The sequence below is a fragment of the Channa argus genome, chromosome 9 (assembly GCF_033026475.1).
Source record: "Channa argus isolate prfri chromosome 9, Channa argus male v1.0, whole genome shotgun sequence".
NCBI classification, from domain to species: Eukaryota; Metazoa; Chordata; class Actinopteri; order Anabantiformes; family Channidae; genus Channa; species Channa argus.
In genome coordinates, this window is record NC_090205.1 from 16272410 (window position 1) to 16299775 (window position 27366).

The 27366-nt window shown below is 39.6% G+C and overlaps 1 protein-coding gene across 4 annotated transcripts; it reads left to right on the top strand.

The window, feature by feature from the left end:
• Positions 1–26588, top strand: LOC137133232 (activin receptor type-1-like). Of its 4 annotated transcripts, XM_067516654.1 has the most exons (14): positions 1–312; positions 4590–4666; positions 13822–13917; positions 14016–14089; positions 14681–14935; positions 15721–15993; positions 16232–16498; positions 17914–18119; positions 20512–20611; positions 21601–21747; positions 22110–22385; positions 23635–23832; positions 24835–24965; positions 25524–26588. In XM_067516654.1, coding segments are annotated over exons 2-14 (2160 nt in total). In that variant the 5' UTR covers positions 1–312; positions 4590–4664; the 3' UTR covers positions 25659–26588. The 4 variants fall into 4 exon arrangements, with proteins under 4 accessions (XP_067372755.1, XP_067372756.1, XP_067372758.1 ...); XM_067516655.1 differs by lacking the exon at positions 13822–13917; XM_067516657.1 differs by lacking the exon at positions 4590–4666.
• The last annotated feature ends 778 nt before the right edge of the window (positions 26589–27366 follow it).

A 27366-nucleotide genomic window follows, 5' to 3' on the forward strand; every position in this document is an offset into this window, starting at 1 on the left:
CTCCTCCAATTCAGGGTCCTGCCTTCGTAGCTTCACCGCTGGAGTGCGACTTGCGAAGCTCGGACGGCGCTAATGCGCGACGAAAGAAAACCTACAGTGGATCTTCGTGTTTTCTCTGTCTGGACCTCGAAAACCGAGTAAACCTGCCACTTTTTTTCTCCGGAGGGCGACCGACGGACGGAATGTTGGGGTCTTGCAGGCTCTGTTTTGCGGACTTTGGAAAACAAATTGGGCATTGTCGATGAAATCTCGGGAGATGGCAGAGTAACGTTAGTTCGACCTGCGCCAGCACTTTGGAGAATAACCCGCAGGGTAAGTGGATTCGTGTAGCCTTAACCACTGGGTTTTGGAATAGGGGCAGTAGACGCATTTATTTAGAGTTTGCTGTGGGAAAAAAAAGGCTTCGTGACGTGCTTTCACAAATGTTGGCTTTTCTGGTAAAACTCTTGGCCTCTTTTTGATTTTTCTGCAAGAGATTTATGGATGCCTACTTTATTTACTATGGTTTGTATTAATAGTCTTATAGTATCCGTTGATAGCTTAGCAGAAGTTGCCATCACGAACTGTAACCCTAGACTATTATTCTGAAAGGGCGCGTCACAGAGATGTTTTTGGAAGATAATGTTGTCTAGGCCAGGAAACTGAAAATAAGAGGATGATATTTTAAGGATAAAAGTGTTGCGACTTTGTGGGGTTGTAATTTCAATTCCACAATTTCAAAAATCACATCAAGCCCACAACATAGCAACTAGTTGTGACTTTTTGTTTGAGTCTTTTGTCATTCAAACCGTCTTTGGGAGGGTCATCATCTCATGCTGAGCACTTTTAACATCACAATCAAGGTGCTGAGGGGTGGGAGAGCCAGAAACATTTGTGAACACATCGTATGAGTTTTTGCTGTCTGTTGTTTAGATTTGAACCAGTGGACGCAAATGAAACATTTAAAGTTATTCTATTACAAGAGGAAAGTATTTGGTGACATGCTTTTATCTCCTGGGGACCAATCTCACCGAACAGGAAAACCGTGTGAAAAGATTGCAAGAGCAATCAAAAGGCGGGTAGACCTGCTGATGAGAGGGTGCAAACTTCATTACAAAGGTGTTAATGCTGGCTGGGAAACACTCAGAGATAATTGTGTTGATTAAAAGATGTGTGAATGGGTTTGTTGCGCACTCTGTCAGAATCAATTCATTGTGCTACTTTTCACAAAATCTAATTTAAATTACTTATCGGTTTTTTCACTCACTAGTAGTTCAAATGTCTGGGAGACAGCTGATTTGTGCATTAGGCATGCAGCTACTTTTATTTTTGTGATGCATTCAAGGTAGGTTCTGGGTATATGTATGACAGTCAGACAGTCATACATGTCTGGCATGGGAGACTGTTCAATAAAAAAAGACTTCCCTTCTATAATAAATGTAAACACTAAAGACACACAGTTTGAAACATGCTGCTTACATACCTAAAACAAATTATTGAGATACAGCTGGCTGGTATAGTTTTCTCCCGTACTGTATGGAGAGCTACTGAAGGTTTACTAGTCAGTGAAGTGACAAAGCCTGTGACAAGGTTTGAGGGATTACATTTGAGGTGGCTGTATTCAAGTGTGGTTGGTTGATGTTCTGGGGGATATTCCCCAAAAAGTAGAATAAAGAAATCTAGGATAAATGAAAAACTGTGGCTTGTCCTAGTTTAATCAGCACATCCTGATTTAATCCAGTGCACGTCTGCCGAGCCAGGATGCGAAGGTGAAGCTATGTCAAGCCAGGTGTAGATAGCTGGGATGAGTGTATGTTTGCTGTCCTCTTGAATAGACCACAGGATCGATTACATATCACTGATGCAAAAATGGATCAAATTCATTTGGAATGCATCTCAGCAACAGAGCAACAGCTTCTTATGAAAACACAAAGAGCTGAAACTTCATATGTAGAAAGGGTAGCAGATAGACAATAGTGGGCCGACTAAACATATAAATAGTCCAGAAATGTATCTATTTTTTAACTAGGTTTTTTTTTCTCTAGTTAATTTAATCTAATGTAAATTCAAATAATTGTATTTTATCTACACATTTTTTAATCAATTTTATTTATCTGATCTATCTATCCTTTATAAAGAACAAACCTTGTGTAAGAAGTTGCCTCATTGTGAAGAGTAGACAGATGAATGGGACTTTATCCTGTGTTCCACATGTTGGCTTGGTAAATTAATTGAAACCTAATTGAAATCAACTTAGCCACTTTATCAGCCATTTTTTTTAATAAACTCAACTGCAATAATACGTGTATTTAATTACCTTCTGAAAGAAATATGAGCAGCAGTCTTCATAAACATTACACTCGACGATAGTAACTAACATGTATGATTAAAATGATGTTACCATTAAAATGAAACTAGCCATAATTAAAAATAAATTTAAATGACAATATATCTGTAGTATTTATTGCAGGATAGTTTAAATGTTGCACCATATTTACAGAAGACCATAGAATGGCTTTAAAGCGCATTCATTTCTAAAAGGATTGACAGCTGAGCTAACAAATCTATAGGAATAATCTTAGCTGGCTAACTTCAAATCATAAGTCCCCACAGTAATGTAATTTAACTTAATTTACCCAGCTTTCATGCAACAGATTTAGGGCTAAATACAATGAGAATAAGTGGAAAATCCTGGCTTGCTCCCTTATCTTGGGTTTTAGCAGTAGCCCTCTGGAGAGTATTTCCATAATTGACGAGTCTCTGAGGTCCGGTCTTCCCAGTGGCTTGTCTCGTGGAGTCTAGCCAATAGTGGTCAGATAAAGAAATGGCAGTCGGCCTTTACTAAGATATAGATCAGCTCCAGGGGGTGTTGGATTCTGTTTAGCTGAGGTAACAGGCACCAGCTTGATTGTGGCTGCTCACCCTGCCATTGTGATCAGCCCTCAGCCCCATCTCCCTGTCTTGGTCCGCAACAAGGTTATTGTTTGGCTTTAGTGCAGTTTAATTGTTTCAAACAGCCCGTGTTAATGTGTTCCTCGCCCTTTTATCAGGTTATCTCTGTCTCAGAGACTATAACAATCCATTTCCATCAATGGACTGGTTTGGGGTGCCTTGATTGGTGTTTAACCCTTTATAGGGCAATCATTGATATACTTGGAAATTTAATTTTCAATCCTATAGTGTTATTGGTGGATATAAGTTGTTTTTTTTAATGAGATTTAGGTGGGAAATTAAAGTCAAAGAAGTTACCATATACAGTTACTCGTTCACCTTGGATTAAACAATTTTTGTACATATTTACATTGTACATAACATTTAATTCCAAGTTCAGACATTCGTCTTACGGGACTTGGTGTCAAAATATCATGCACATGATAAAGTGCAAAAACAACTGCAATAACTCATTGCATGTAACCAAAAAATAGCGACACTAATTTCAAGTAAACATTTTAAACAAATAAGTGCACTTTCCAAAATTTCAACTTGTAAACACAAACTTTAGTAACATAGTAATGTATCAAAACTTCAAACAAGACTACTTACTTTGGTTTCTTCATATAGCAGCAGTATATGAGTATATGATAGCTGAGTAATGTGTGAAGCTAACAGCTTCATTTAAAATTCTGCTCAATTGGTTGACCTATACATTTATAATTGTCTAAGTGAAAAATCAAGGAAAAATCAATTGAGTCCCCAAAACTAGTAAGCTCAGCTAGATTATCTTGAGGTACAAAGACACAAGTAAACATCAGTGCTCCTTCCTTCTTTTCTGCATTATAATTTGTATATATTAGGGTTTTGGGATTTTGACAAACCAGCTATCAGATGACATCACCTTGGGCTCTGGGAAATTTTCACTTCCTTTCCTATAAGTATCAGAATAATTTATGAGGAAATTGTTGGTGCCTTATTTTTAACCCTTTACTACTAACACAAACTGTTATAACTTTCCAATTGTGTATTTCTGACTTGCTCACACTGGCCTTATTTCAAGTTTTCATTTCCACTTTCAACTTTTTCTGCAAATATCTTGGCCTTGCATCAGTACATCGCTGTAGCCGTTCTTTCTCATTGCCATAAAGTATATAATTTGTCCACAGTGGTCTGAGCATTCAGAAAACATGAGGCAAGGGTTTGGTGGAGGGAGGTGGGGCGGTGGGTAGACCTCTAATAGCAGTCATTTCTGTGTGCACAGTAATTTGGATGTCAGAAGCAGCTGGCAGTTTGGGTTGGAACAATATGCAAGTGGAGGGAGTGAGGAAAAGAAAAGAGCACTCTCCAAAAAACCCTGAGAGAGTGTTTAGGTCTTGGGCGTAGGGCTGTGCAATATGATGATGTATATAGAAAAACGTCTGTCATTTCATATAATGCTCTAATGTTCATTTCATTGCAACCACACTCTTTGACAGTACAAGGCAGCTTTCTTCCAGTGTAGCAACACAAACACACAGAGTCAAGGTGAATGAATACAAATAGATTGTGCTTTGAATGTTTTACTGAGCAAATGAAGTGGCATTAAACATCTTTCTGATGAAAAGATGCAGTGCAGTGCTCATCTATGAAAACATAGCGCTAACTATTATCACTATTCTTGTTATTTTTTTCTTTAGCTATCGACACAGCTATACCTGCTGAATGGCTAGCAGGAGCTACTAGCAACTTTAAGAAATCTTCTGACCTGTTAAATGTTAGTAAAACAACTTTGACCATTGCATATGTTTTTACTTGCTTCTCTTGCATGTCAGTCACTTTATTAATGAAAAAATGTAAATGAATAAATGGATTATGCAAATCTTTGTCCTCCTTTGGAGGAAAAATTGGTGACGCCTGCAGCCTGTGGGTAACTGTGCCCACAACAGACTAGTCTCACTTCTATCTACTTAAGAAACATTGCGGAGATAATATTAGGATGTGAGCCGTATAAGTATGATGTACATTTTGTGACATGGTTGATTAAAAGTTTGCCTTGGATCTAAGGAAAAAATTAATTAAATATGAGTAAGTACATTTTTGACAAGTATATAATTCAAATTGTAATATGAAACTGGTCCTACCCAATTGTAATTCACTGACTATAAGTGAAAAAATCTCTATCATGATATATATCATAATCGGTTGAGAAATTAACTGTATTAGGAAATATATTTTTGGTCATGTCACATAGCTCGATTTAGGTGGTGTGTTTATATGCTTGTGTGGAATCAGGTTATACAGTCTAGTCTGTCATTAACAACAGAACTGCAGTTATGAGACCAAGATAAGCTGCTTCATGTCTGAGCAAGACTCTGTGGCTCATCGCACCTCCGTGTAGGTGGCTCTCAAGTTAGGGAATAAAGAGAGGAGGTGTGTGTGTGTGTGTGTGTGTGTGTGTGTGTGTGTGTGTGTGTGTGTGTGTGTGTGTGTGTGTGTGTGTGTGTGTGTGTGTGTGTGTGTGTGTGTGTGAGAGAGTGAGTGAGACACACACACGCTATATGAATGTGTGTATGCATGTGGGAACTAGCAGCTGTGAGATAGAAAGGCGACTGGATTTGACTAGAAGTCTTGCATTTGAGAACCAACCTTCCCCCATCTTTCCTTTATCTTTTTGCCATATGTGTGCTGACTTACTAGAAAGTTTGACTAGCAACAGATCTGGCATCAGATTAGGCAGCAGGCTGCAGTGGAGCACAGCATGAGGGTTGACTTTGCTTCTGCTCTGTGCTTGTGTCCAGCTTTTTAGAAAAGGCCCTCTGACTGCAGTGGTATTATTTTGTATTTTTAATACTTTAAAAAAATCCTTGAGCCTTAAAATTTTAATAATATCAGCCTTATTTAGCTCAAACATATGACATGATGAAAAGAACCATCTTGGTCTTGTGGGCACTGCAGTCTCAGCAGGACCCAGGAAGTTGGATGAAAAAGGAGAATGAGATAAAAGAATGCCTGCGTATCTGCCAGATTTTAGTCTCTTTTTTTACTGCTTGGCAGCTTGTTTTTCTCTTCTTCTAGTGGCTCTGCACACTTATTGATTCCCCCTGTTCCATGTTCAGATGAGGAAGACGAGTGGAGACAGAGAGAAGGGAGGCGAGACACTACTGTCTGCACAGATGCACATACACTCATAGATCTGCAGTGCTTGTGGCTCCTCTCATCTCCCCACACTAACCCCAGACTGCACTGAAGACAGTCTGCAATACACATTTTATGAGCCCTTCACTTGCTTCAGTGCACTTGTCTTATTGCTCAGCTGTTAGGGGGGAAAGTTATAGCTTTGTTTTAGTTGCTTCTTCTCTCTGATCTCATTCCCTAGTCCCAGACATGGGCTCCTATTTTGTGTGGGCACTTTGTCTGCGAATCAAAAAAATAATCTGTTTCATCTCTTCGATCATGGGTTAATATCATAAAGTAGTTGTGTTATGATGGCAGCACTTCAGCATCACATTGATGGGACTTGCTTGAAGTCCCATCAATTTGCAACTCATTCCACATGCTTGAGCCAAATGGGGTATTTATAATGTTTTAGTCCTTTATTGGTTCTGTCATTCATGTAGGGTTGGGCAATTTGAAATCAATATCACAGTATTAATATCACAAATTTTGTGATATAGCCTTCAAAAATATATTATATTAAGGAAAAGTACACACACATATCTGCATGTACACAGCAAATAATCATTGATTATGTTTAGATTTTTGCTAATTTTTTTGCTAAACTCAGTAGTATTTTCCTGCTTCTGTTACACATTACATCTAAATTTCTGACTTTATCATCAAGTATTTGAGAAACTGTTTGGTTCGGGTCTTTTTCCTTAAAAGAGTTTCCTGGTCTTTTTAAGATCAGGAAATTCCTGGCCACAAACACTTTATTGGCAGCAGGATGTGATGGTCTAGGTCAGTCACCTTACAGAGCATTGCCTGTTTGTTCAGAGATTATCATCATGGTGGGGAATAGTTTGGTCAATGTGTGTGGCACATTGACCAAAGTGAGGGGTGTCATGCAGCCCCCTTGACACCTGTAGCCAGGAACTGAGCAGTATCAATCAAGACTGAAAATAATCCCTAAGTTTTGAGTTTCTGCAAAGTTCTTTGCTCAGTTTGCCAAATTTACTTGTTTTACATGCAGTGCGTTTACATGGAGTTAAGAAATCAGCTTTCCCAAGAAAGCAGACTGTTACTTAAGTGTCATGTAAACAGTAAAGCTGGTTTACAAAATTGGAGTAGGGGATGAGGGAACTAGGTAGATTTCTGTTGGAGAAGGCTGTTTACTCTGCGATATATACACGTAATGAGGTTTCTAATTAGCTTTCTCCCACACAACAAAAAGCTGCAGAGTGCAAAGCTTGAAAGAAGAGATCATTAAATGGGTGACTTTGTTCTAAGTCTGCCTAAAGTCTGATAAAAACATAAAACTAATGCAAAGTACCTCAGGGGCAAGTGAATTATTATTTCTACAAATAAGTAGAAATTCAGACAGTTCTCATTGTGGATCCGCTGCGTGTGTCCCCCCCTTTTTCCTGTCTTTCCCCCTCAGTTTGCTGCTACATGAACACACAAACAAAAGGTGGAAAGCAACATTTTATATGCCTTTAAAATCTTTACACCAGGATCCCAGAATAAGTCTTGACATGGAGGGAACATCAGATTACTCCTTTGTTGCATGTATACGCAGATTTCCAGTAACCAGGTTTCTTAAGTTTGTATAAATGCTGTTCTACGATTATCCAAGAAACTTTAGTTCATGTAAACGCTGTCATGGAGACAGAAGGGGTTACATGAGTGTACTGTGATACAAATCAAGGTATCCTTTTGTGAATAGTATTGCCCCACAGTAGTGAACTTTGTGAGATGGTCGTTTGGAGGGAGAACGTTTGTTCATTCCACAGTTGGCAAACATAGTTGAGGGCTTGTTTGAATTGGCTGTTTCAGATGTTTTGGTGGTCATGTGAAAGTGGATGTCTGACTGCTCTGGTGACCACTGCATGGAACACAAGCTAACAGTATCTTCGCAAAGCTGCAAATTTGTCATAGTTGTATCTCACAAGAATTCCCCCAGCACAAACCCGTGAGGAAAATTTGGCAACAAACACAAAAACTGTTTGTGATGTTGTGTCTCAAACTAATGTCAATCAAATGAAGTTTAATTAGCCTGTAGCCCGAAATTACAATTAATCTGTGCACCATAGGCACCTGCTATCCTTGGATGTTTCAATGGAGAAGAAATTCAATAACCATTAAAGCAAGATTTTTATGGACATTTCATCTGTGTGGCTTTCTTTTGTTTCTCAAACACTCTGACCAGTGTCTGAGAACAAATCAAACTTGTGCATCTGGTTGTTATTAGATTAGAACAGTGTAAAAATACTAGTTTAAATGTGTGGATTCAATAGTATGTTATTTATTATTATTTATTTTTTTTGTATGTGGGTGTGCGCAGGGGGGGGGGGGGTGTCCAGTGTTGTTGGTGCACAGTTGGTAGATTGGGTGGGACCACATTAGGAACAAGAGACAACTGTTGTCTCCGATTGCTTTGATCTAGGTCTACACCCTGCACACATACAAACATCACAGGTTGCTCTGTAGGAACAGAACCCTGCTGAGCATGTTGTAGCCTACTACAATGAAAGTGTGACAGAATTGAACATAAGCTGCTGGCATTTACATTTGATTTAATTTCTCACATTCACAGCGTTTACATGGAGTTAAGTAACCGGGTTACTCAGAGAAATTACCTTTCTCCAGAAACTTTCTCGGTGTTTACCTGACCTGATGAACCATTGCAAATGCCACACAATTTTGGCACCTTTGGTTACTTAAGTCCATATGAACGTATGATGCAGGATATTAGGAATGGGTCAATTTACATTTCACTGTTCACCACAGAAGATCCTGGCACTGCCTGTATATCAAATAATTTCAGTAATGTTTGAGTTTGGTTTTATTATCAAAATTTTGCATTTCAGATCCTAACGTGCTGATTTGCAATTAATTGCACACACAAGTAAAACAAAAAAGGGTTAAACTGCTATAAAAGGTGTTATTAGGGGGAAAATAAATACTTCACTCATTACCCAGCAACATGCTCTCAAAGAGCCTGGAGGAGGGAGCCCAAAGTAATCAGAGTGATGGGAATGCAATGCAGCTCTCTAATAATGGAGGCTCTTATTAATCCGTTCCCACTTTTTTATGAAAATCATTAACCAGTTTTGGACCACTAGAAAAATTAACAGCATATGTAGACTTTGGGAATATGTTTCTGCTTTTGCTTTCTATTTACGTTGCAGTCCTACATTTCATCAGGCATTCATCATGCAAACTCACATCCCCCAAAAGTGATATCATACAGCGTGACGCAGACACGTTACCAAGATTTTTTTTTTAGACCCATATTATACTGTATGACATGCACTGATCTGCAACATTGCTGATACCCCACAGTTCAGTGAGTAGGGACCTTAAGCCACATGCCAACTATAGAACAACCATGACAGATGACAGATGCCCTAGATGACAGGACCTATTAGTCTGTCCTAAGATGCTTTAGTTAAAGGCATGGTAGGGGTAAAACAGTCTGTAATTGGCATTTCTTGAGATAATAAGGAATAATAATGTTTAGTTCTTTTGGAAGGTTTTAGTTTTAAAAGTGCAACAGGGATGTCTTTTCAGACGGTCAAATATCATTTAAAATAGAGTATTAATGTTTGAATCTGTGTAGACTTCTTCTTAAAGGGCCAGTATGCAACCTTTTTCTAAAAGAAATATCCTTAATGGCAGTGGTGCAAAGATATTTGCTTTCAAATGTGTTTAGTGAAGCTCGCCCTACTGACCACTCAGAGAAAAGCATTGATTTCTGCTTGATCAGTAAGTTTTGTACGACTAAGTAAAGGGCTGTGCAGAGAATTGCAGAACGATCAAAACAAAGCTGCATCAGAGCTGGGAGCAGAGAAGACAGCACTGCACTCTAATGTTAGTGATAGCTTTAAGTTGCACATTGTAACTTTAAGGTGAGATTAATTCCACTCCCACAGGCTACCCAGTTCCTAAACACTGTTGTATCAAGTGTGAGATTGATTTCCCTCAAAATAGTAGATGTTGTCAATTTTGTTGTGAAAGGTTTTTTATTCTTTTTTCTTTCTTAGTTCTAGTCATCCTGAGTGTAGTACTTGACTGTAGGCAGAGAATGTTTTTTACACTGAGGTGAATGTGTTGATTTTCTAAGCTGCAGTGTGAATATGAATGTGGGCTGCTGCAAAGAAGATGACTTTTGCCCTCTGGTCTGTATTACACCCACATCCACCTAGGAGCAAACCATCTGTGTGTCACTGATGGCATGCTGGCACTTTGGCGGCCTGGGTCAGGAACGGGTGTAGGGACACGAACAGCAGGCCCCACTCTGCCTGTTTCTTCCTGTGCTGCAGTTTCCTCGGTGGCCAGGCTATTTGTGCCATGGTAACTGTGCCAGCCTGCCAGCTCAGACACAGATTCCACTTCTTGTCTCTCTTGTTGCCAGCATGATGACTCAGCAGCTCCTGCAAGGCTCCCAGCCTCCTCCTTCCTGAACTTCAGTGATACTTTATGCCTATCAGACAAAGTCTAATTATCTCTTTCATCTTGTCCTGAATACAAAACAGACTAAAATTTAAAAAAAGCAACCACATAGGCTAATAGAATTTTGTTTTTTGACCAGCTTTAAAATGCAACATGTTCAATAATCATAACTCATTGCATGCCTCATTTTCTGGTATAATTGTACTAATCACAGAATTTGAGTAGTATTTTTCATAATCTCAATCTTATCAGTTAAAGCTGTGCTCAGGTGCTTACAGAAATGCGCACTTAGATAGCCCCTTTCATTCGAATAACTGGAAATAGTCTGAGGAGAAAACAGTGTAATAAAAAGGAAGTTTTGATATGCAGGGTAACATTGAAGTTCCTTTAGCAGCAGTCAGCAGGAGTAATCTCTCACAGGCCTTTCACTGGGCCAAATGTATTTCAGCTATTTCCCTTGGGTTGTACATATAGTGGCCGCACTAATGTCTGTGGGAATATGGTCTTTCGCATGTACAAGGCCAGTGCTTTTGGATCTCAGAGGTTGTAATGCCATCATACAATTGATGTATTCCACCAATATCGTAGTGGAAAAAAAGTCTTTCTTTGTTTAAGTAAAAGCATAAATATATACAAAATAGTCAATTTAAAGACACATTTTTGTGGTCAGAGCAAGAATTTGTGCCAAAACATACTACTACATACTTATGGTAGTGGCCTACACTATGTGCATTATACTCTGCATTATAATATTGTCATTATTGCTGATTGTTTAAAATGTTGAAAGAGGGGAGGGGAGTATCTACTTTCTGTTATTTGGATTAGAAGTTACCAAGACTTACAAATATCAGCTCAAGACAGTGACATTGGAAGAATGGAGCTAATGGTGTTTTAACTGAACTGGTGTGTCAATAGCCGGAAAAAAACAGTTTAAAGGAGTGAATTGCCATCATTATAAAACAGAAGGACACTTTTTTAGTCGTCTGTAAAATTGTTGTGTGCAATAGAGCTGTGTGAGCACACCATTACATTAGTTGCTCCAACAACAGCAAAACACAGGAAAATGTATCTTAATTAGTAATTATCATGTGGTATTCGAACTGGTTTCGTATTACAGCACCACAACAGAGGACAAAGGAAGAAGGAATAAAAAAGAACGATGGGGTTGAGATAGATAGAGGGAGGAAATGAAATCACACCCACGGCAGGATTTCAGCTCTGTGAACACACTACGGAACACTGCCAGAGAATTCAATACTCAGGGATCGAGGGCTGCAACACACGCACACATATTCACATAGTGCTATAAAGTTGTCCAGATCGCAATCGATTCTGCAGACACTGGCCTTGAGTCTCTCCCAAAAATTCTTTCAGAGGTGTCCAATATCAGAACTAGTCTTCTCTGTGTGTCAAGCAAAGCTATTATATTACCAGCTTATCTGTGGATGGATGTGGAGTAGTTTCTGCTTACTGGCATTATGTAAAATAAACTATAAACAGAGGTACTTACAGTAGATTTTGCATGTGCTCAGTACAAATGTAAACACATGTTGGAGGCAAGATGATTCAAGAGTCCCTCAGGTTTTACAGAGCACTGAGTGAAATATTTGCTGGGTACACAACAGCTAAACCATAACAAGACTACTTAGTTTCTTGGTCACTATCAGTGTGGAGCTCACGGCTTAACAAAGCTTTTATAAGACAAAGTGTCTGCATGGGAGAGATGAATTGAGACAGATAATTTCAGTGATCCTTTGAGGGGCTTTTAGCAGTAAATGTTAACAAAATGCAGCAAATCATTTATCCACAGTAATTGAGGTCCATAACTGTTGCCTCATGACATGCTTTACTTAGTTAATTACGGTGAGTTATTGATCTGTCACCAGGGTGTGAGTGAGAATATTGTGCTCTTTTGTTGTCGTTCTACACAAATAAAATCTGATTCAATAGTAAGACAACCACTCAGGCAATCTGTTTTTTAAGGGCTCCAGACTATTGTCTCCTACTGCTCTGCTTATCTCTTTGTCCTGTTTCCTCCTGCCCCCTGGCGTCACCCAGGCTCAGTCAAGCGTCCCTTGCCAGCATGGTGCCCTTCTTCCTAAAGTGTTGACACTAGACACCTCCTTGTCCCATTTCTCTCCATTCAGCCTACCTCCTTATAGCGGCTCACACTGGCTTATGTGTCTCCCACACTGGGCTCATTCTCTGCCCTTCTCTGACCCACCGTCCCCCGTTTGGCCACTGGCTATACCTCCCTTACCTCCTCATGCCCTCCTGCTCATTCCCTGCCCCCACTGCCGCTCCCCTCTTCCCTGGTTCAAGAGGACCATACAGAGCCCTTGATTATCTCTGTGTGGCAGCCTCTGTTTTGTGCTCTGATTAAAGCAGCAGCGTGTGGTCTGTGTGAGCCGCCCGTACAGATGCCGCCGTTGGGCTAATGCTAACATTACATGCTTAATCATTTATGTCAGGGAGATGGGCACAAAGGGTTGGAGGTGGGGAAGGTGGGGGTCATTTATCTGTGGCACAGATGCATTCAGGCGCACACATGCGTGCTGCCAAGATAAAAGCTCCTGGTGCTTAGTATGGCAAAACAGGGCATGCTCTAGGCTAAGATGTCGCCACAAAACTCATATATTATCAGTATACAAAGGGTAGTGTGGAGGAATTTTTCTTCCCTAGAGTTTACAGCACGAGTTAAACTGGTGGTATGTTAAAATCATTCAGTGAATAAAGCAAACAAACATAACTGCATGGTGTATGTGGGGGTTCTAAAACACATATTAAATATTGAAGGATTAGACTGTCTCCAGGTCTCTAAACGATAGTATTTGGGCACCCACACAGATTCCTGCTGTGCTCCTCTCCTCCCCCTCCCCCTCCCCCTCCTCCTCCTCCTCCTCCTCCTCCTCCTCCTCCTCCTCCTCCTCCTCCTCCTCCTCCCCCTCCTCTCACGTCTGTCTGCTCCTTCTTTTCCCTCATTGCCAAGCAGACTGTGCCTCCAACACATGCACATGCGCCTGCGCACGCACACACACACACACACACACACACACACACACACACACACACACACACACACACAGACACACACAGAGACAGACATAGTGTGCACACAAGCACACACAGAGGCAGCCAATAGGAGAGCACCAGTCTCCCCATTGCTTGCCACTCAATGCTTTGTTGCCAGGACAACAGGAAGGCATGAGACCCACTTTACTTGAGCATTTTAAACTTGGTGTTGACTCTTTTTTAAAAAAAAAAAAAAAAACAAGAAAAGGTCTCCCTCTTTTAAATTGCTCTCTCTATTATTCTTAGGTTGACAGAATACACCGCAGTTATTGGTCTCTGTCTCTCTTGGTCTTCTATCTCACTAACTTTCATCCCAAAAGATGATTTACAAAAATACCAAAGGTACTCTAACGCATCAGTATAAAAGTTGCAACTCTTACTTTTTTGCAGACAGCACTTGTTTATTTGTTGTGAGTTTATTTTTTGTTTTGTTTTTTTAGGTGTACGATGATGTCTTGGGACATGTATGTTTTGGTCTTGATCATCCTCGTCTTCCCCGGTTCGAGCTTGGAAGGTAAGCATCCCCCTCTCCTAGCATCTTGTCGCACTTTTCTGAAAGCTTTTCATATCAGACCTAAAAGAGAGTTGTTGCTAAAAGGGAGGGGAGTTTTCTGCAAGCATAAATAAAATGGAATCTGGTTAAGTGGTGCAATAAAGCAAGACTACAGTAGGTCACACTATGTCATTGGGGGTCCTAAGTATGTGCAGAAAAAAGGAATGCATAGAGCCGGTGTGTATTCCCCCTACTCATCTACTCTGTTAAGATACACACAGTCTCTCAGCCTCTGTCTGTCCCCCTCTAGTCTCTCACATGCACAGACCAAACGTTCACACAATTTTTGTTCTCTCACCACCCCCCTCCTCAGTCTGTCTCCCTCTTATCTGCTGTCTCTGTGTTATTTTAAACAACTGCAGTGATGTTGGAATGCAGTGGAAGTGGCTTTTTAGGCTGACAAGCCACACTTTTCCCCATGTGCTCTATACTAGAGGGATAAGCACTGATCATACCAAAACATGAGTGGGCATATTTCTGCCTCACCTAATCTATTCAAAAATGAACTGTTATGTGTTCTGAAATTGCCTTTTTCTTCTTCTTTTTTTGTAGGTGAGAGCAGTGTGAGCAACTCTCAATGTATGTGCGAAGGATCGTCTTGCAGCATTGGGGGCCGGTGTTTCGGCCAACAGTGCTTCACCTCTCTCTCAATACTAAACGGGACATCAACCCTTCAGAAGGGCTGCCTTGTGGGTAATGAAGAAGTGTCCCTTAGCTGTGGAAGCCCACCAACTCCTTACCTAATGATAGAGTGCTGCTATGGGGATTTGTGTAACATGAACATCTCCCTGCAGTCACCATTGAAAGGTCAGATATTTGTATTATGATACTACAATCCCCTGCCTAATCTGTAACCGTTTATTTTTTTTTATTTTTTTCTAGAAGCTCATCATTGAGTCTTTCTTAATTTTTCTGTAAAGTGTCATTTTAACATCCTGTCATCCATAGTGTGGGAATATATTTGTGGCAGCCCATCCTTTGCAGATAACTGTGCTGGAGGGAAGCAGTTCAATTTACAAGCCTACTAATATTTTATGTGAAATTTCATCATGCAGTTATCATGCTGTATTGCAATTAGCACTCAGAGTTGTGTTTCAAATATCTCCTGAACCATTTATTTAAACACATGAATATAATAAAATTTCATATTATGAAATATCATATTATATTACATTATATTATATTTCATATTATGAAACCTTATTGCTAAGGTTGAGCTAAACTTAAATGAAACACACAAAAACATCAAAAGTCAGGTTAGATGGCTGGGGTGGGCCACTGAAAGAAATTCCCTGTGTACAGAACACAGATATATTTAACACTGAAACTCATTAAATATTATCAATTGGTACATTTAGGGATGTTTATTGGTTTACTTGCTTTTAAAGCACTTCATAAAGTGTTTGATTGATTGACTGATGATTGCTTGATTGATACATTTAAACTTTTTTGAGGGGCATCTTCAGTGTATGGCCTACCAAGGCACATTTTCAACCTGCATTTTTCTGATGCCAGTGAATGCCATTTAATTTAATGGAATACTAATGGTGTTGCTCTAATGGTTTCTCGATATTTCTATTTCCTCTTATCAGACGTAGAACTGTCTGCTGGCAGACCAGTCCTCAGAGACCAGGAGTGTGTGTGTGAGGGCGGCATGTGTGAGCGTGACCATCGCTGCACAGGCCAGCAGTGTTTTTCCTCTCTGAAGATGAGTGATGGGGTGGCAGTCCAACAGAAGGGCTGCCTGAGGGACGACGAGGAGGGCAGAGCCACCTGTGCCACGCCACCTTCATCGACTCATGTTGTCAAGTGCTGCCAGGGCCATCTGTGTAACATGAACGTCACTGTGCAAGCTCCAGGAAAAGGTGACTTTGTACACATTGTACATTTCTTTTGGCTGCTGTTCACCAAAGATTTTTTATTACCTAAAATTGTGGAAAAGTTGCATTTTGAAACTGATATCTCTCAAAATATCCTTTCATGGGTTAACTATATTTGAATGTTTGTTTTCGAACACCATAAAAAGCAACATGCATGTTTGTAGTGATGCAGAAATCTTTTGAGGATTCCTTCTTTACAGTCTTCTTTTTGTATGTTTTACAGAGGATGTAGGGAAGCCCCTGATCAAAGAGGAGCATGAGTGTGTGTGTGAGGGCAGCTCATGTGTAACAGGGAATCGATGCATGGGCCACCAGTGTTTCTCATCTTTGACTGTCAATGCTGGCTCCCTGGTGTACCAGAAAGGCTGCTTTAAGGTTTATGAACAGAGCACACTGACCTGCAAGACCCCTCCATCCAGAGACCAGATTGTGGAGTGCTGCCACGGGCACCTGTGTAACATAAACAGCACTGTGGAGCTGCCTGTCAAAGGTACAGTATTATCCTACTCAGAATGCATCATAAGTAAAGTTTGCGAGCAGTTTATTTACCCTATATTAGAGATAAATCGTTGTGTCATCTGTTTATGTCTGCACTACACTCGCTGTACTCAGATCAAATAGCTACCCACCAATGCTTCTTAGACTGAATCTCTCTTTAACAGCGATGGCCATCTGGGTTATATGTCACTGCACTTTTTACCAACGTGTTTGTTACTCTCTATCATTTTCTACTGAGACCCCCATGCCATTGGCTGTGAAACTGCCATGGCTGTTCTGGATGGTTTCTGTTGGCTGGAGTTACACATCTGTGTGGCCACACTCCTGGCATCTCATGAAGCAGAAATGGGAAACACTGTGAGCAACTAGAGGGATGTTTTGAATATTATTTAGTTATGGTCCACTTGGTCCCCCCGTCCTCTTGGAAGCTGTCAGTGTTGGCTGACAAGAGCCCAGAGGCTGAAGCCACCTGTGAAAGAAGAATAGTGCAGCATCTATACTCAGAGTTACTGTTGCCCTTTTTTTGTCTTCTTTATCTTTTAATTTTTACCGGAATTGTCTATTGTATATTCACTATTTAAACCTACAAAACATTAATATGCAATGCATGTCTTTCTGGTCCTAGTAGATATAAATTGTGTTAAAAAAATGTACCCCATACCTATTATGTATTATGGTATTACATTTTTTGCTAAAAATATTACCAAATTGCCAGTCATTTCTCCACTGTCTGAAATGCAAATATTATGTAAATTCGAAGGTTGAATTATGTCAACTGGACTTTTCCTTGGTTAGAAATTATGTAAATCATGTAAATAATGCAAATTGTTTTTTTAAGTCCGCTAATTAATTGCATCCCTTCCTTAGTGCTTGATTTCTGTCTGGTAGGCTTCTAGAATATGTTACTAGTTATTCCGAAGAAGGAGATGCTTATGCAAGTTGAGTAAAGGGGATCATTGTCAGTGGAGGCAGAGCTGAGCACTCTTTCCCTTGGAATGTTCCCTTGGAAAGTGTGAATGGTCGTCAGTTCCTCAGGCTGGCCTGATGAGATTCTGTGCGTTCGCGCGTGTGTCTGTGTGTGCATGTGTGCATACAGACAATGGTGCCTATGTGTTGCATGCACCCCCACATTTAACTGGCTTCTTCGTAAGGTCTGCAGACTGCTGCAGAACTATGCATGTCCGAAAACAGTTTTCCCTTCTATCGAAATGCTATAACCTCATCTTGTATCGTAAGTTATCATGCCATAATTTAAAAGGATTCTTTTGTTGGTTGTTTTCTTCAAGGAGCTGTAGGCAGTCTCCTCATACACAGACCAATTTAATCTTAAAAGTCAAAGCTTTAAGGACTGCACCATCAGGACCTGATTCAATAGTCAAACCTTATCAATTCTTCTCTCTGTTACAGCTGATGAGATGCCAAACTACAGCATAACCACACTGGCTTTCGTCATTGTGGCACCCATCATCATCATTATCGTCATCTCTGCTATTGCTATCCTGGTGTTTAGACGCATCCACCACAACCAAATGGAGAGACTAACATCACGAGATGCCGAATACGGAACTATTGATGGCCTTCTAGCATCAAATGTGGGGGAAAGTACTCTGGCGGTGAGTTGCAGATACTGAATGAATGCAGTTGCCTTAAGCACAAGTGTTTAAACAGGTCAGCATCTCCTGAGTGACAAAGCTACAAAGATCAGTGTGAGAGCTGCTGTTATACTATGCGAGTTATAGGACTCGCACAGTGTTGCTCTGAATTGCAAATCTGGCCACCAATAACAGCTGTGTTTAAAAAAAAAACCCTACTAAAATGATGTGTTGTGTCCACTTGGGGGGATTCACATGATGAGTTAAAACACCGTTGGATTAGGGGGTACTTCCACCTAATCCTTGTATACATTTGCAGTACTTACAACAAGAAAATATACAATGGCTACATGATGGCATGAACACATGGTTTTTATCTAAATGTACAACACGTATCCTTTTTCTAAAATGGCCAGTATAGCCACTAAAGTTACAAAGAATAACAATATTCCATGCAACCTCATAAGAAAACTGATCCACTTGTTGGGTTTCTAATGTAATTCCCTTCATCGTAGTTCCTTTAATTGTTCTGATGGTCTTGTTTTGGTGTTACATTGCACAACATAGTTGAATTTGTTTTAAGCCGACATTTTAAGTCACATTAAAGGATTAAATCACTAAATGGGGACACAAAATAAGTTAACTCCTTAGGTTTATCTGTGTACATGTAATACAATTATAAAGGCAGGTTGTAGAAACCCACAGGTAATTTTATAACCTTAATATGCTGTGGTGCTTATTATCTTGTTATGTCAACAAGTGCAAGCTCTGTTTCCATAAACGATGAAATTAAAGCAATCCCTGTTGAACTTTGTGTACTTTTGAATAGAACAATGTCAGCAGTGGTATGTAAAAACATTAAAGCAATGCAAAATGGCTACATATGCTTGAACTGTGTGGGTGGGTGGAGCTCTTGCTGGAATTTTAAAAATCCTTATACTTTAGAACTTCTTTTGTATATTCTCAGTTATTTTTTCAGTCTGTGAGGAATGGCTTTTTCTGTGGAGTGGTTAATGCTTTGAGGCCTGCTAAGCTAATCCAGAGTTTAGGTGGAGTCCTGTGGTTAGCGTTTAGTCTTAAAGACAACCCAGCACATTCAGCGGTCTACACACTGTGTAATCAAGTTCAGTCAAAGCTGCTCACAAGCTTGCTTGTTCCCTAACAAAATACATGGCTGTTGCCCTCCATTTTGTCATCCTGTGTCCTAAAAAATACTAATGTATTTTACAGCATTGATTTTCCATCTGTATCTAAACTTTCTTTATTTCTTGGGCGGTCTTGGAACAGAGAATTTATTTTTAAGCATGTCTGAACTCTTCCAATCCAAGAGCATCACATTTAACTTTAATTATGACTTTTTCCGTTACACACACACCCACACACACACACTCATCATTTCTGGTGTGTTTGTGTGTCCGTGGTGTGTTTCAGTGAGAGAAATGGCTGATGTTGGCTATCACCCAAGCTGTTTCCACCAATACAATGATAAGCCTAAATATAGAGCCACAGACTTTTTCTATCAGAATAGTTAAAAAGGGGTTAGCTACTTGGCTTAGTAGCACCATGAGAGGGGTTATTGGAAATAGTGGTGTGACTGTTAAAAGCAAATCTGACTGAAACACACATGCCTTCCCCTTTGTAGCCTGCTGCCCAGAATTGGTCTCTGATAGTAAAGATATTTCGGCCTCTGATTGCATTCTGCTGCTTAACGCTCTGGCCTGAATATACTTTCCAAACAACAATCCTGCACAAGAGAGAAGGAATAAAACTCTCTGCAGAGTAACTCAACAAAATTTACTTTATAGCGTCTTCTTGTATCCCTGTGTAGTAAATCCAAATTGTCTCTTAGACGGCTCATGCATTATGCATCTGTTTATCTGAAGCACCACTCTTCTCTGTTGTTTTCACTCCTCACCCTCTCCTCCCAGTTTAGTCATTTGTTTTGCACAGCCAGTGCTGATTTTGTTGCTGTGCACTGCCCTCCTGTGTCAGCCCAGGGATGCTGCATGTCTTCAAACTGCGATTAAAAATAAAAGGCTTAGCAGCATTGCGCCTATTTTGGAGTCTGGCCCTTGGATTAGATAAAATCTCCAGCACCCACACAAGGCACCATAGAAAAGGTGGTGGCACTTCTGTTGTTTACTCAGCAGGGGGAACTCTGCACCTCCAGCACTGATACACACCCACATACACACAGTATTCTGAGACACACAGCTCACCCCCCTCCAGGCCATGTGGGTGCCACATCAAAGGCAGCCTGTTTGTATTAGTCTCCATTTGAGTCCCACATGTTGCTTATTTCATCATTTTTAGGCTGGCTCCACAGCATTCCTTTGCGAAGCTCTTCATTCAGATGGCGTACATTCAAATCCACAAGCCCTTAACTTTTTACTTCTGTCCTCCTCTTTCTCAGGATCTGCTGGATCATTCCTGCACTTCAGGCAGTGGCTCAGGACTCCCGTTCCTTGTCCAGAGAACTGTTGCTCGACAAATTACACTCAACGAGTGTGTGGGTAGGTCCTGGTAAAGGCTGTTTTCATATGTATACGCAATACTCAGCCTCTTCATTCATTTCAACGAGATGCTCCCACTGTGCTGACACAGGGGCCTCTGGCGCAAAAAGAGTCCTGACCTGACTTAAGACTCAGAGCAGATTCAAAGCACTTGGCTGCACAATGTGAACATTCAAATACAGTTTTTGTAAAAGCATATTTGCCAGGTGAACTACTTACCATAATGCAGAATGTATTACAATTTTACTCTGCAGTTTTATAAGACTGATGGATCTTTATTGTAAGAGCATCATGTGTATGCAAGTATTTCATCCAAAATTAAACAAAATATGTGTTGCAAAACATTCAGTTGCACTGAGGATATTCTGACATCAAGCCAGAATGAATGTGCAACAGTTCTAGTAATGAAGTCCCCAGAGCCAAAATTGCACAAATTTTATTTTTGAGATTGGTTGTATTATGTTAAGTGTCAGAGAAAATATTACCAACAGCAAATATATTTCCATACGGACAAAAATGTTGCCATAGTTATCAGTGTTCAAGGTTAAGTCACTCATGTTGAAATAAGAAATTAACTCTCTTCTACACCATGTATGCTGTTACATTCGATAGTTGCTTGCAGAGTCTTCCAACATAATGCCAAGTACAAACCTTATGAATGTATTTATTGTCACTAGGGGGCAGCACAATAAGAGGACAACACAGACACCACAAGATCAGCTATAGGAACTATTCAAACTATTATACATCCAGTTGACAAGTTGTAATATATCTTATTTTTCTCTTTTTATCTTAAATTGTAAGTTATAAAAATGTAAAATAAACTTAATTGAATTAATTTATTTCGAAGACGGTTATTAAAGTTGTTCAAAAACAGGGTCATAAACCCAACACATGGTGAACACTGCACAACAAGAACAGTCAGATATTCTATACATCTTTTCCCATCTGTGCTAATTTCTCTCTATTTTTTTTTTTTTTTTGACCAGGTAAGGGTCGTTATGGTGAAGTGTGGAGGGGACAGTGGCAGGGAGAAAGTGTTGCCGTCAAAATCTTTTCCTCCAGAGATGAGAAGTCATGGTTCAGAGAGACTGAGATCTACAACACAGTGCTTTTGAGACATGACAACATCCTCGGTATGAAGCATATCAGTCCTGACAAGCTGAGAGAATGCATGCAGCAGGACCTAACAAACTTTCTATTGACTTTACTTCGACTTTACTGTCTAAGCTTATTGATACAGCTCTCAGGTCATATGTTCTGTGTAGATCATTTATGTTGACATACACTTGTAACTAGGTGCTAATTAAACTTGGCATCAAAATATTTGTTTTGATTGCTACTTGTAAATATAATTGTACTGTATCTTTGCATAGGCCACTCTGCTTCATAATAACTGACTATTAATCCTACTGTAGTGTAGTAAAATACTATTATGCATCTGTAGATTAATTTTATGAATTGCATTCATATACTGTATACATATTTTTCAAAATAGGCTTCATAGCTTCAGATATGACCTCGAGGAACTCCAGCACTCAGCTGTGGCTGATCACTCACTTTCATGAGATGGGATCCCTGTATGACTACCTCCAGCTCAGCACCCTTGATGCATCCAGCTGCCTCCGCATGGCACTCTCTATCGCAAGTGGCTTGGCACATCTCCATGTTGAGATTTTCGGCACACAGGGCAAACCAGCCATCGCCCACCGAGACCTCAAGAGCAAAAATATATTGGTTAAAAAGAACGGACAGTGCTGCATTGCTGACCTTGGTGAGAATACTGATATATCTACAGAATATGATATAAATACTTGCTATATTTCTATGTGCTTCTGAACTTCTGATACTTCCACACTTAACTTCCTAAGTACAGTACTTTTTTTTGCTTTAAAATTTAAAAACTAATGGTCCAATGATTACAAACCTGAATATAATGTATTTAAATGAAGTGAAGATGCCATTGTATCCAAATACACGTACTATGGTGAATTTTAGGGACATTTGTTTATAAAATTAGGGCTAAAACTTCTAGTATATTTATTTGATTGAATAAGATAGAACACGGAGCCTTTTTACAACTATGAATTATTTATTGTGTGTAATATACAGTATTTATTAAAGTACTGATATGGGGCAACACTACAAGTGTTGGATTATAACTACCTTAGGAAAACAAAGGGGTTAATTCAATATTGTCATCTTGAACACGACATAAGAGACGCATTTGCCATATTACTGCTCAACACACATCTATCCCCTTAGTCTTATTTGTTGTTAATTTAGAAAGAACAACCATTGCTAAATGTACCTTCCTGTTCTTAACTAAAAACACATTAGGAAGAACTTGGAGCACTTCATCTAATACACCAGTGTTCCATTTGCAGATACTTGAATAAAACCTAGTTCAGGTAGGAGCCATAACCTGGCGGCAGGCTTGACATGTTTACAAGCTTGTTGTAATCAATTCTGCTCCAGATGACGCATTTTGCTATTGTGACAAACAGGGACCTAGTTGTTTGTCTCCCGTCCGAGTTGTTCTTTCGTTGGAACAACATCCTGTATGTGGAGAGCAGAACTGTTTACAATGAGTAAGTAGCGTTTCGGCATTAAACCTGCTGATCGAATGCAATTTGTTTTCTCCTCACCATTGTTTTCTTCATTAACTTAAAATCGTGTTTTGATTATTGTAACTTTCACTGCAGTATGTTACATTTATCTACAATAGACCATCAATCTCAGTTTAAAATATGCAGGTATCAACAAAATTTTGAGTCTTGTGATGTGTGATTCACTGGACAGTTTTCATAACTGATTTGAAAACACAAATCTCCAGTTCACATGCACTTTCAGTTAGGTAGCAGACATATTGTTGCAAATTATTTTCATATTCATAAATCCAATTTTTTTCAACGATACTGAAGGGGTAGTTTCACTTTCAGTTCATCTTGGAGCTTTCCGATGCAAATCGTGGTTCCAAGCAGAATTTAAATGTTACATGTCTTTTTGTGTTTCCATGTTAGGTCTGGCAGTCATGCATTTTCAAGACACCAATGAGTTAGATGTGGGAAACAACCCTAAAGTTGGCACAAAGCGCTACATGGCCCCCGAAGTGCTTGACGACTCCATTCAAATGGATTGTTTTGAGTCCTACAAAAGAGTGGACATCTGGGCCTTGGGCCTTGTCCTTTGGGAGATTGCCAGGAGGACAGTCAGCAATGGTCAGTGTGTTTACCCAGCATGTTACATTCATCTTAAAGTGGAATTATGCTTATCCAAACGTATTTCAGATTACATTTGCACACGTTTGCGAGTGTTATACCAGTAGGGAGCAATATTGTTTTTATTTACTGAAGAAGTATAATATCACCTGAACAGAAAGTAAAATAACCTTAGTGTGTACACATCACTGCACTCTGTTTTTGCGTGAAGAGAAAGAAAAGAAAATGGTCATGTTGTTGATATTTTCTAGCTTTGTCTGCTAACCACTCCTATCTGCTCCATCTCCCTTTCTGTTTCTTATTTTTCCTCGTTGTCTTTTTTCTGTTACGATCCTTCCTTGCATCTTTGTAACATTAACCAATCACCTCACTTAACACACAGCCCCATACAACAAGTTATGGAGATTTGATGTGCACATTAGGTTCTTTGTGAGCCCTGCAAAGAAGCATATTTTTTTTGCCTGTAGCCGTGTTTCTCTTAAATCACTTATTTTCCATTACTTGACTTGCACATTGCCAAGATTAACTATATGACAGCTGTACATCATTACCTATAAGCATAAATTCAAAAAAACGGTGATAGATTCAGTGTTCAAATGGTAAAGAAAATCTTGTGAACAGAATTAACACAGGGTCATTGATTGGACTTGAGCTTTTCTGCTATTGATAGAATGTTGTGGCTTTGATGCACGTGTCCACGTCCACACTGTGCTTTGTAGAAAAGCTGAAAGCATCTTAGGTGAAATACAACATGCTTCCTCCCTTCACCGTTAAATAGGTGTATTGCTTTATACTGTAAAAGGAACTGGGCTTTCAGCAACACTTGATATTGATTTACCCTTGACCCAGTAACCTCACATTTCTATTTTGTACCACAGCTGCACTTTAAAGCAGGTTATGAACAAACAGCTATGTCACAACACAGCTTTGTCTTCTTTTTGCAAAACTTTATAGAATCTGTATTTTAAAATGAAATTGTCATATTCACTACTCCACATTTAGGCATTGTAGAAGACTACAAGCCACCATTTCATGACGTGGTCCCAAGTGATCCCAGTTTTGAGGACATGAAGAAGGTTGTGTGTGTGGATCAGCAGAGGCCCAACATCCCGAACAGATGGTTCTCAGACCCAGTAAGTAATGCTCAGATTGGAATTAAAGATACAAAATAAAAATTGCAAATTGTGGAAATGAAAATAGCAGTAGCATGAGAAACAAAAGCAGACTAGTATGCTCATCCTTGCAGTCCCAGTCTGTGTCGGCCTTCTTCTGGCCCTTCACCTACATCCTTGTCGGATTCAATGTTTGAGCTAATGCAGGAATTGTGAGTTTGCAAGCCTATAAATAAGCCATACTGTCATCTTCAGCAGCTTATTCGGGCACTTAAAGCCCGAAGAAAGAAGTAGTAGACTTAAAGCACTGTATGGATCCACGGCTGTGAGTTCCCACCACAAACTTTCCCTTTTCTGTTTGGGAGAGACCTGCTCAAAAACTTTAGAGGAAAATATTTCTGTACTGTTTCCAGGCTGATCAACGAGCTTGGCTTACAAAAGCAATATTGGAGTTACATGCTGTAGTTTTGAAGAGCAAGTCTGTGGGATTTTTATATCCACAAATTGAAGCTTTCAGTGAAATTCCATTGTTGACTTGGGACATGTTGATTCATTTATGTTTTTCTTCTTGATTTTCAGACTTTGACTTCTATGGCTAAACTCATGAAGGAGTGCTGGTACCAGAACCCATCAGCCAGATTAACGGCGTTGCGCATTAAAAAGACTCTCACAAAGATCGACAACTCTCTGGACAAAATCAAAACAGACATTTAAACCTGCCTCAGGAAAACGGGGCAGACAAGACTAGACATCCAGAGGGTGGAACCATCTTAGAGAACTCTCAGAAGACTAAAGACTTTCATGGGTTCTGTGCCCTTATAGTGGCATAGACCTATATTTATTTTAAAAAACTTGGTGGGACACATTTTGGCATCCAAAGATGGCTTACTGGGCATTTCTGAGACAGGCAATAGTCCTGGAAATAGAAAAATATCTATTCAATTTATAACACTTTTAGAAATGTTCTTCAAGGAAGAAACTGTTAACCGGGCATTTGAGTAGGCTTGTTTTTGTTAGAAACACAGATTTTGTTTGACACATTTTTTTAGTTTGAAAAATGTCTGAACATATTGGAAGTTTCACATTATCTTAGTAATTGTACTGCATTGTTTGTTTCAATTTTGATGGATCCATTTAGAAAAATATGCCAACTTGCCAGCCAAATTGGCATAGTGTCTTAAACTGATCACAGCAAGCGGTGTTACATTTTACTTTACTATTATGCGCCTCTGTTTACAGTGCTGTTTCTTGGCATCTCAATCCTGTAACCTTTAGTTGTACAGTTGTGTCAGTGGTATTGTTTATTTTCCTGCAATGTCATAAAGTTGAAGGTACTCTGTCGCAGACGTTTTGTATATCCTCATCGATTTGACATTGAATTATGTAGCTGTTCTATGTTTGTTTCTCCAGCTTTACAGACACAAATCCTAACAGAAAAAAATAAAATATCTGCTAGATGATGCTGAATCCCAGAGGCTTGTATATGTAAGCCTGTAAAGCCTGTATACTGTCTTAAAGCGTGCATTGTTGTCTTGATGCGTCCACTTTCAAGTAAATGAAGTCAAACTTCAGCCTTTTTTTATTTTATTTCTTTAATATTTTATATCAACTAGTAATTTCAAATAATTAAATAGACAAAATGTATCTGTCTCATTTGTCTGGATGCTGTGTCCTGTAGGTAAATTAGCCGTGCTAGTGTCATGGCTCCAGTAATGTGTTACACAGTATTTCAGCAGTTATTGGATGGATTTAGACGACATGATGGCATTTGTGATTTCTGGAGAATGAATCCCTCTGCCTTTGGTGATCCCTGGACTTCTGTACCACTATTATTCAGGTTTATATTTTTAATTTTTTATTATTTTTTTGAGTAAAATATATCGTTGACTGCTTGGGAATTTACATTTATTCAGTGTCAATTTAAATCTAGTGTCCTTATCAGGCCAAATTTTTCCCTGTACTTAGCTTAACAAGGTTCGAGTTAGTATCAGCTACAAGTTTAGTTGTTTTTTTGTTTTTTGTTTTTTGTGATGCTAACGAGCAAAAATTAGTTTGAACATGCCAAACAAAGGTGGTGAACATTGAAAAATTGACACTGAGCGTGTCAGTTGTGATTCGAAGCATGGCACTCTGTTGATGTTGACGTGTAGCCCGAAGCACCACTGTGCTACAGCTTAACCGAGGTGCAAGCAAGGCTGACTATAGCTAGGTAGCTAGAAGGGGCCTCAGTTAAGGGGTTATTTGGCAGCAGTGGGGCAGAATTTGCTGATATAAGTTTCCCCTTTACCACGACTTTTGAAGGGTGTCAAACATTTGCTTGGTTTGCTCCTCCAGACATAATGGCTTTGCCTTCACACCTACCACCATTTAACCCAGCTGGAAATCTTTGGACTGTGGAAGAAAGCCAAGCATGCAGAGGGAG

What these genes read in the sequence shown, in the direction of transcription:
- LOC137133232 (XM_067516654.1), top strand. An exon ending in TGTGCAAGCTCCAGGAAAAG is followed by an intron (nt 15,994 to 16,231) that starts GTGACTTTGTAC and finishes TATGTTTTACAG; the next exon opens with AGGATGTAGGGAAGCCCCTG. An exon ending in ACAGATGGTTCTCAGACCCA is followed by an intron (nt 24,966 to 25,523) that starts GTAAGTAATGCT and finishes CTTGATTTTCAG; the next exon opens with ACTTTGACTTCTATGGCTAA.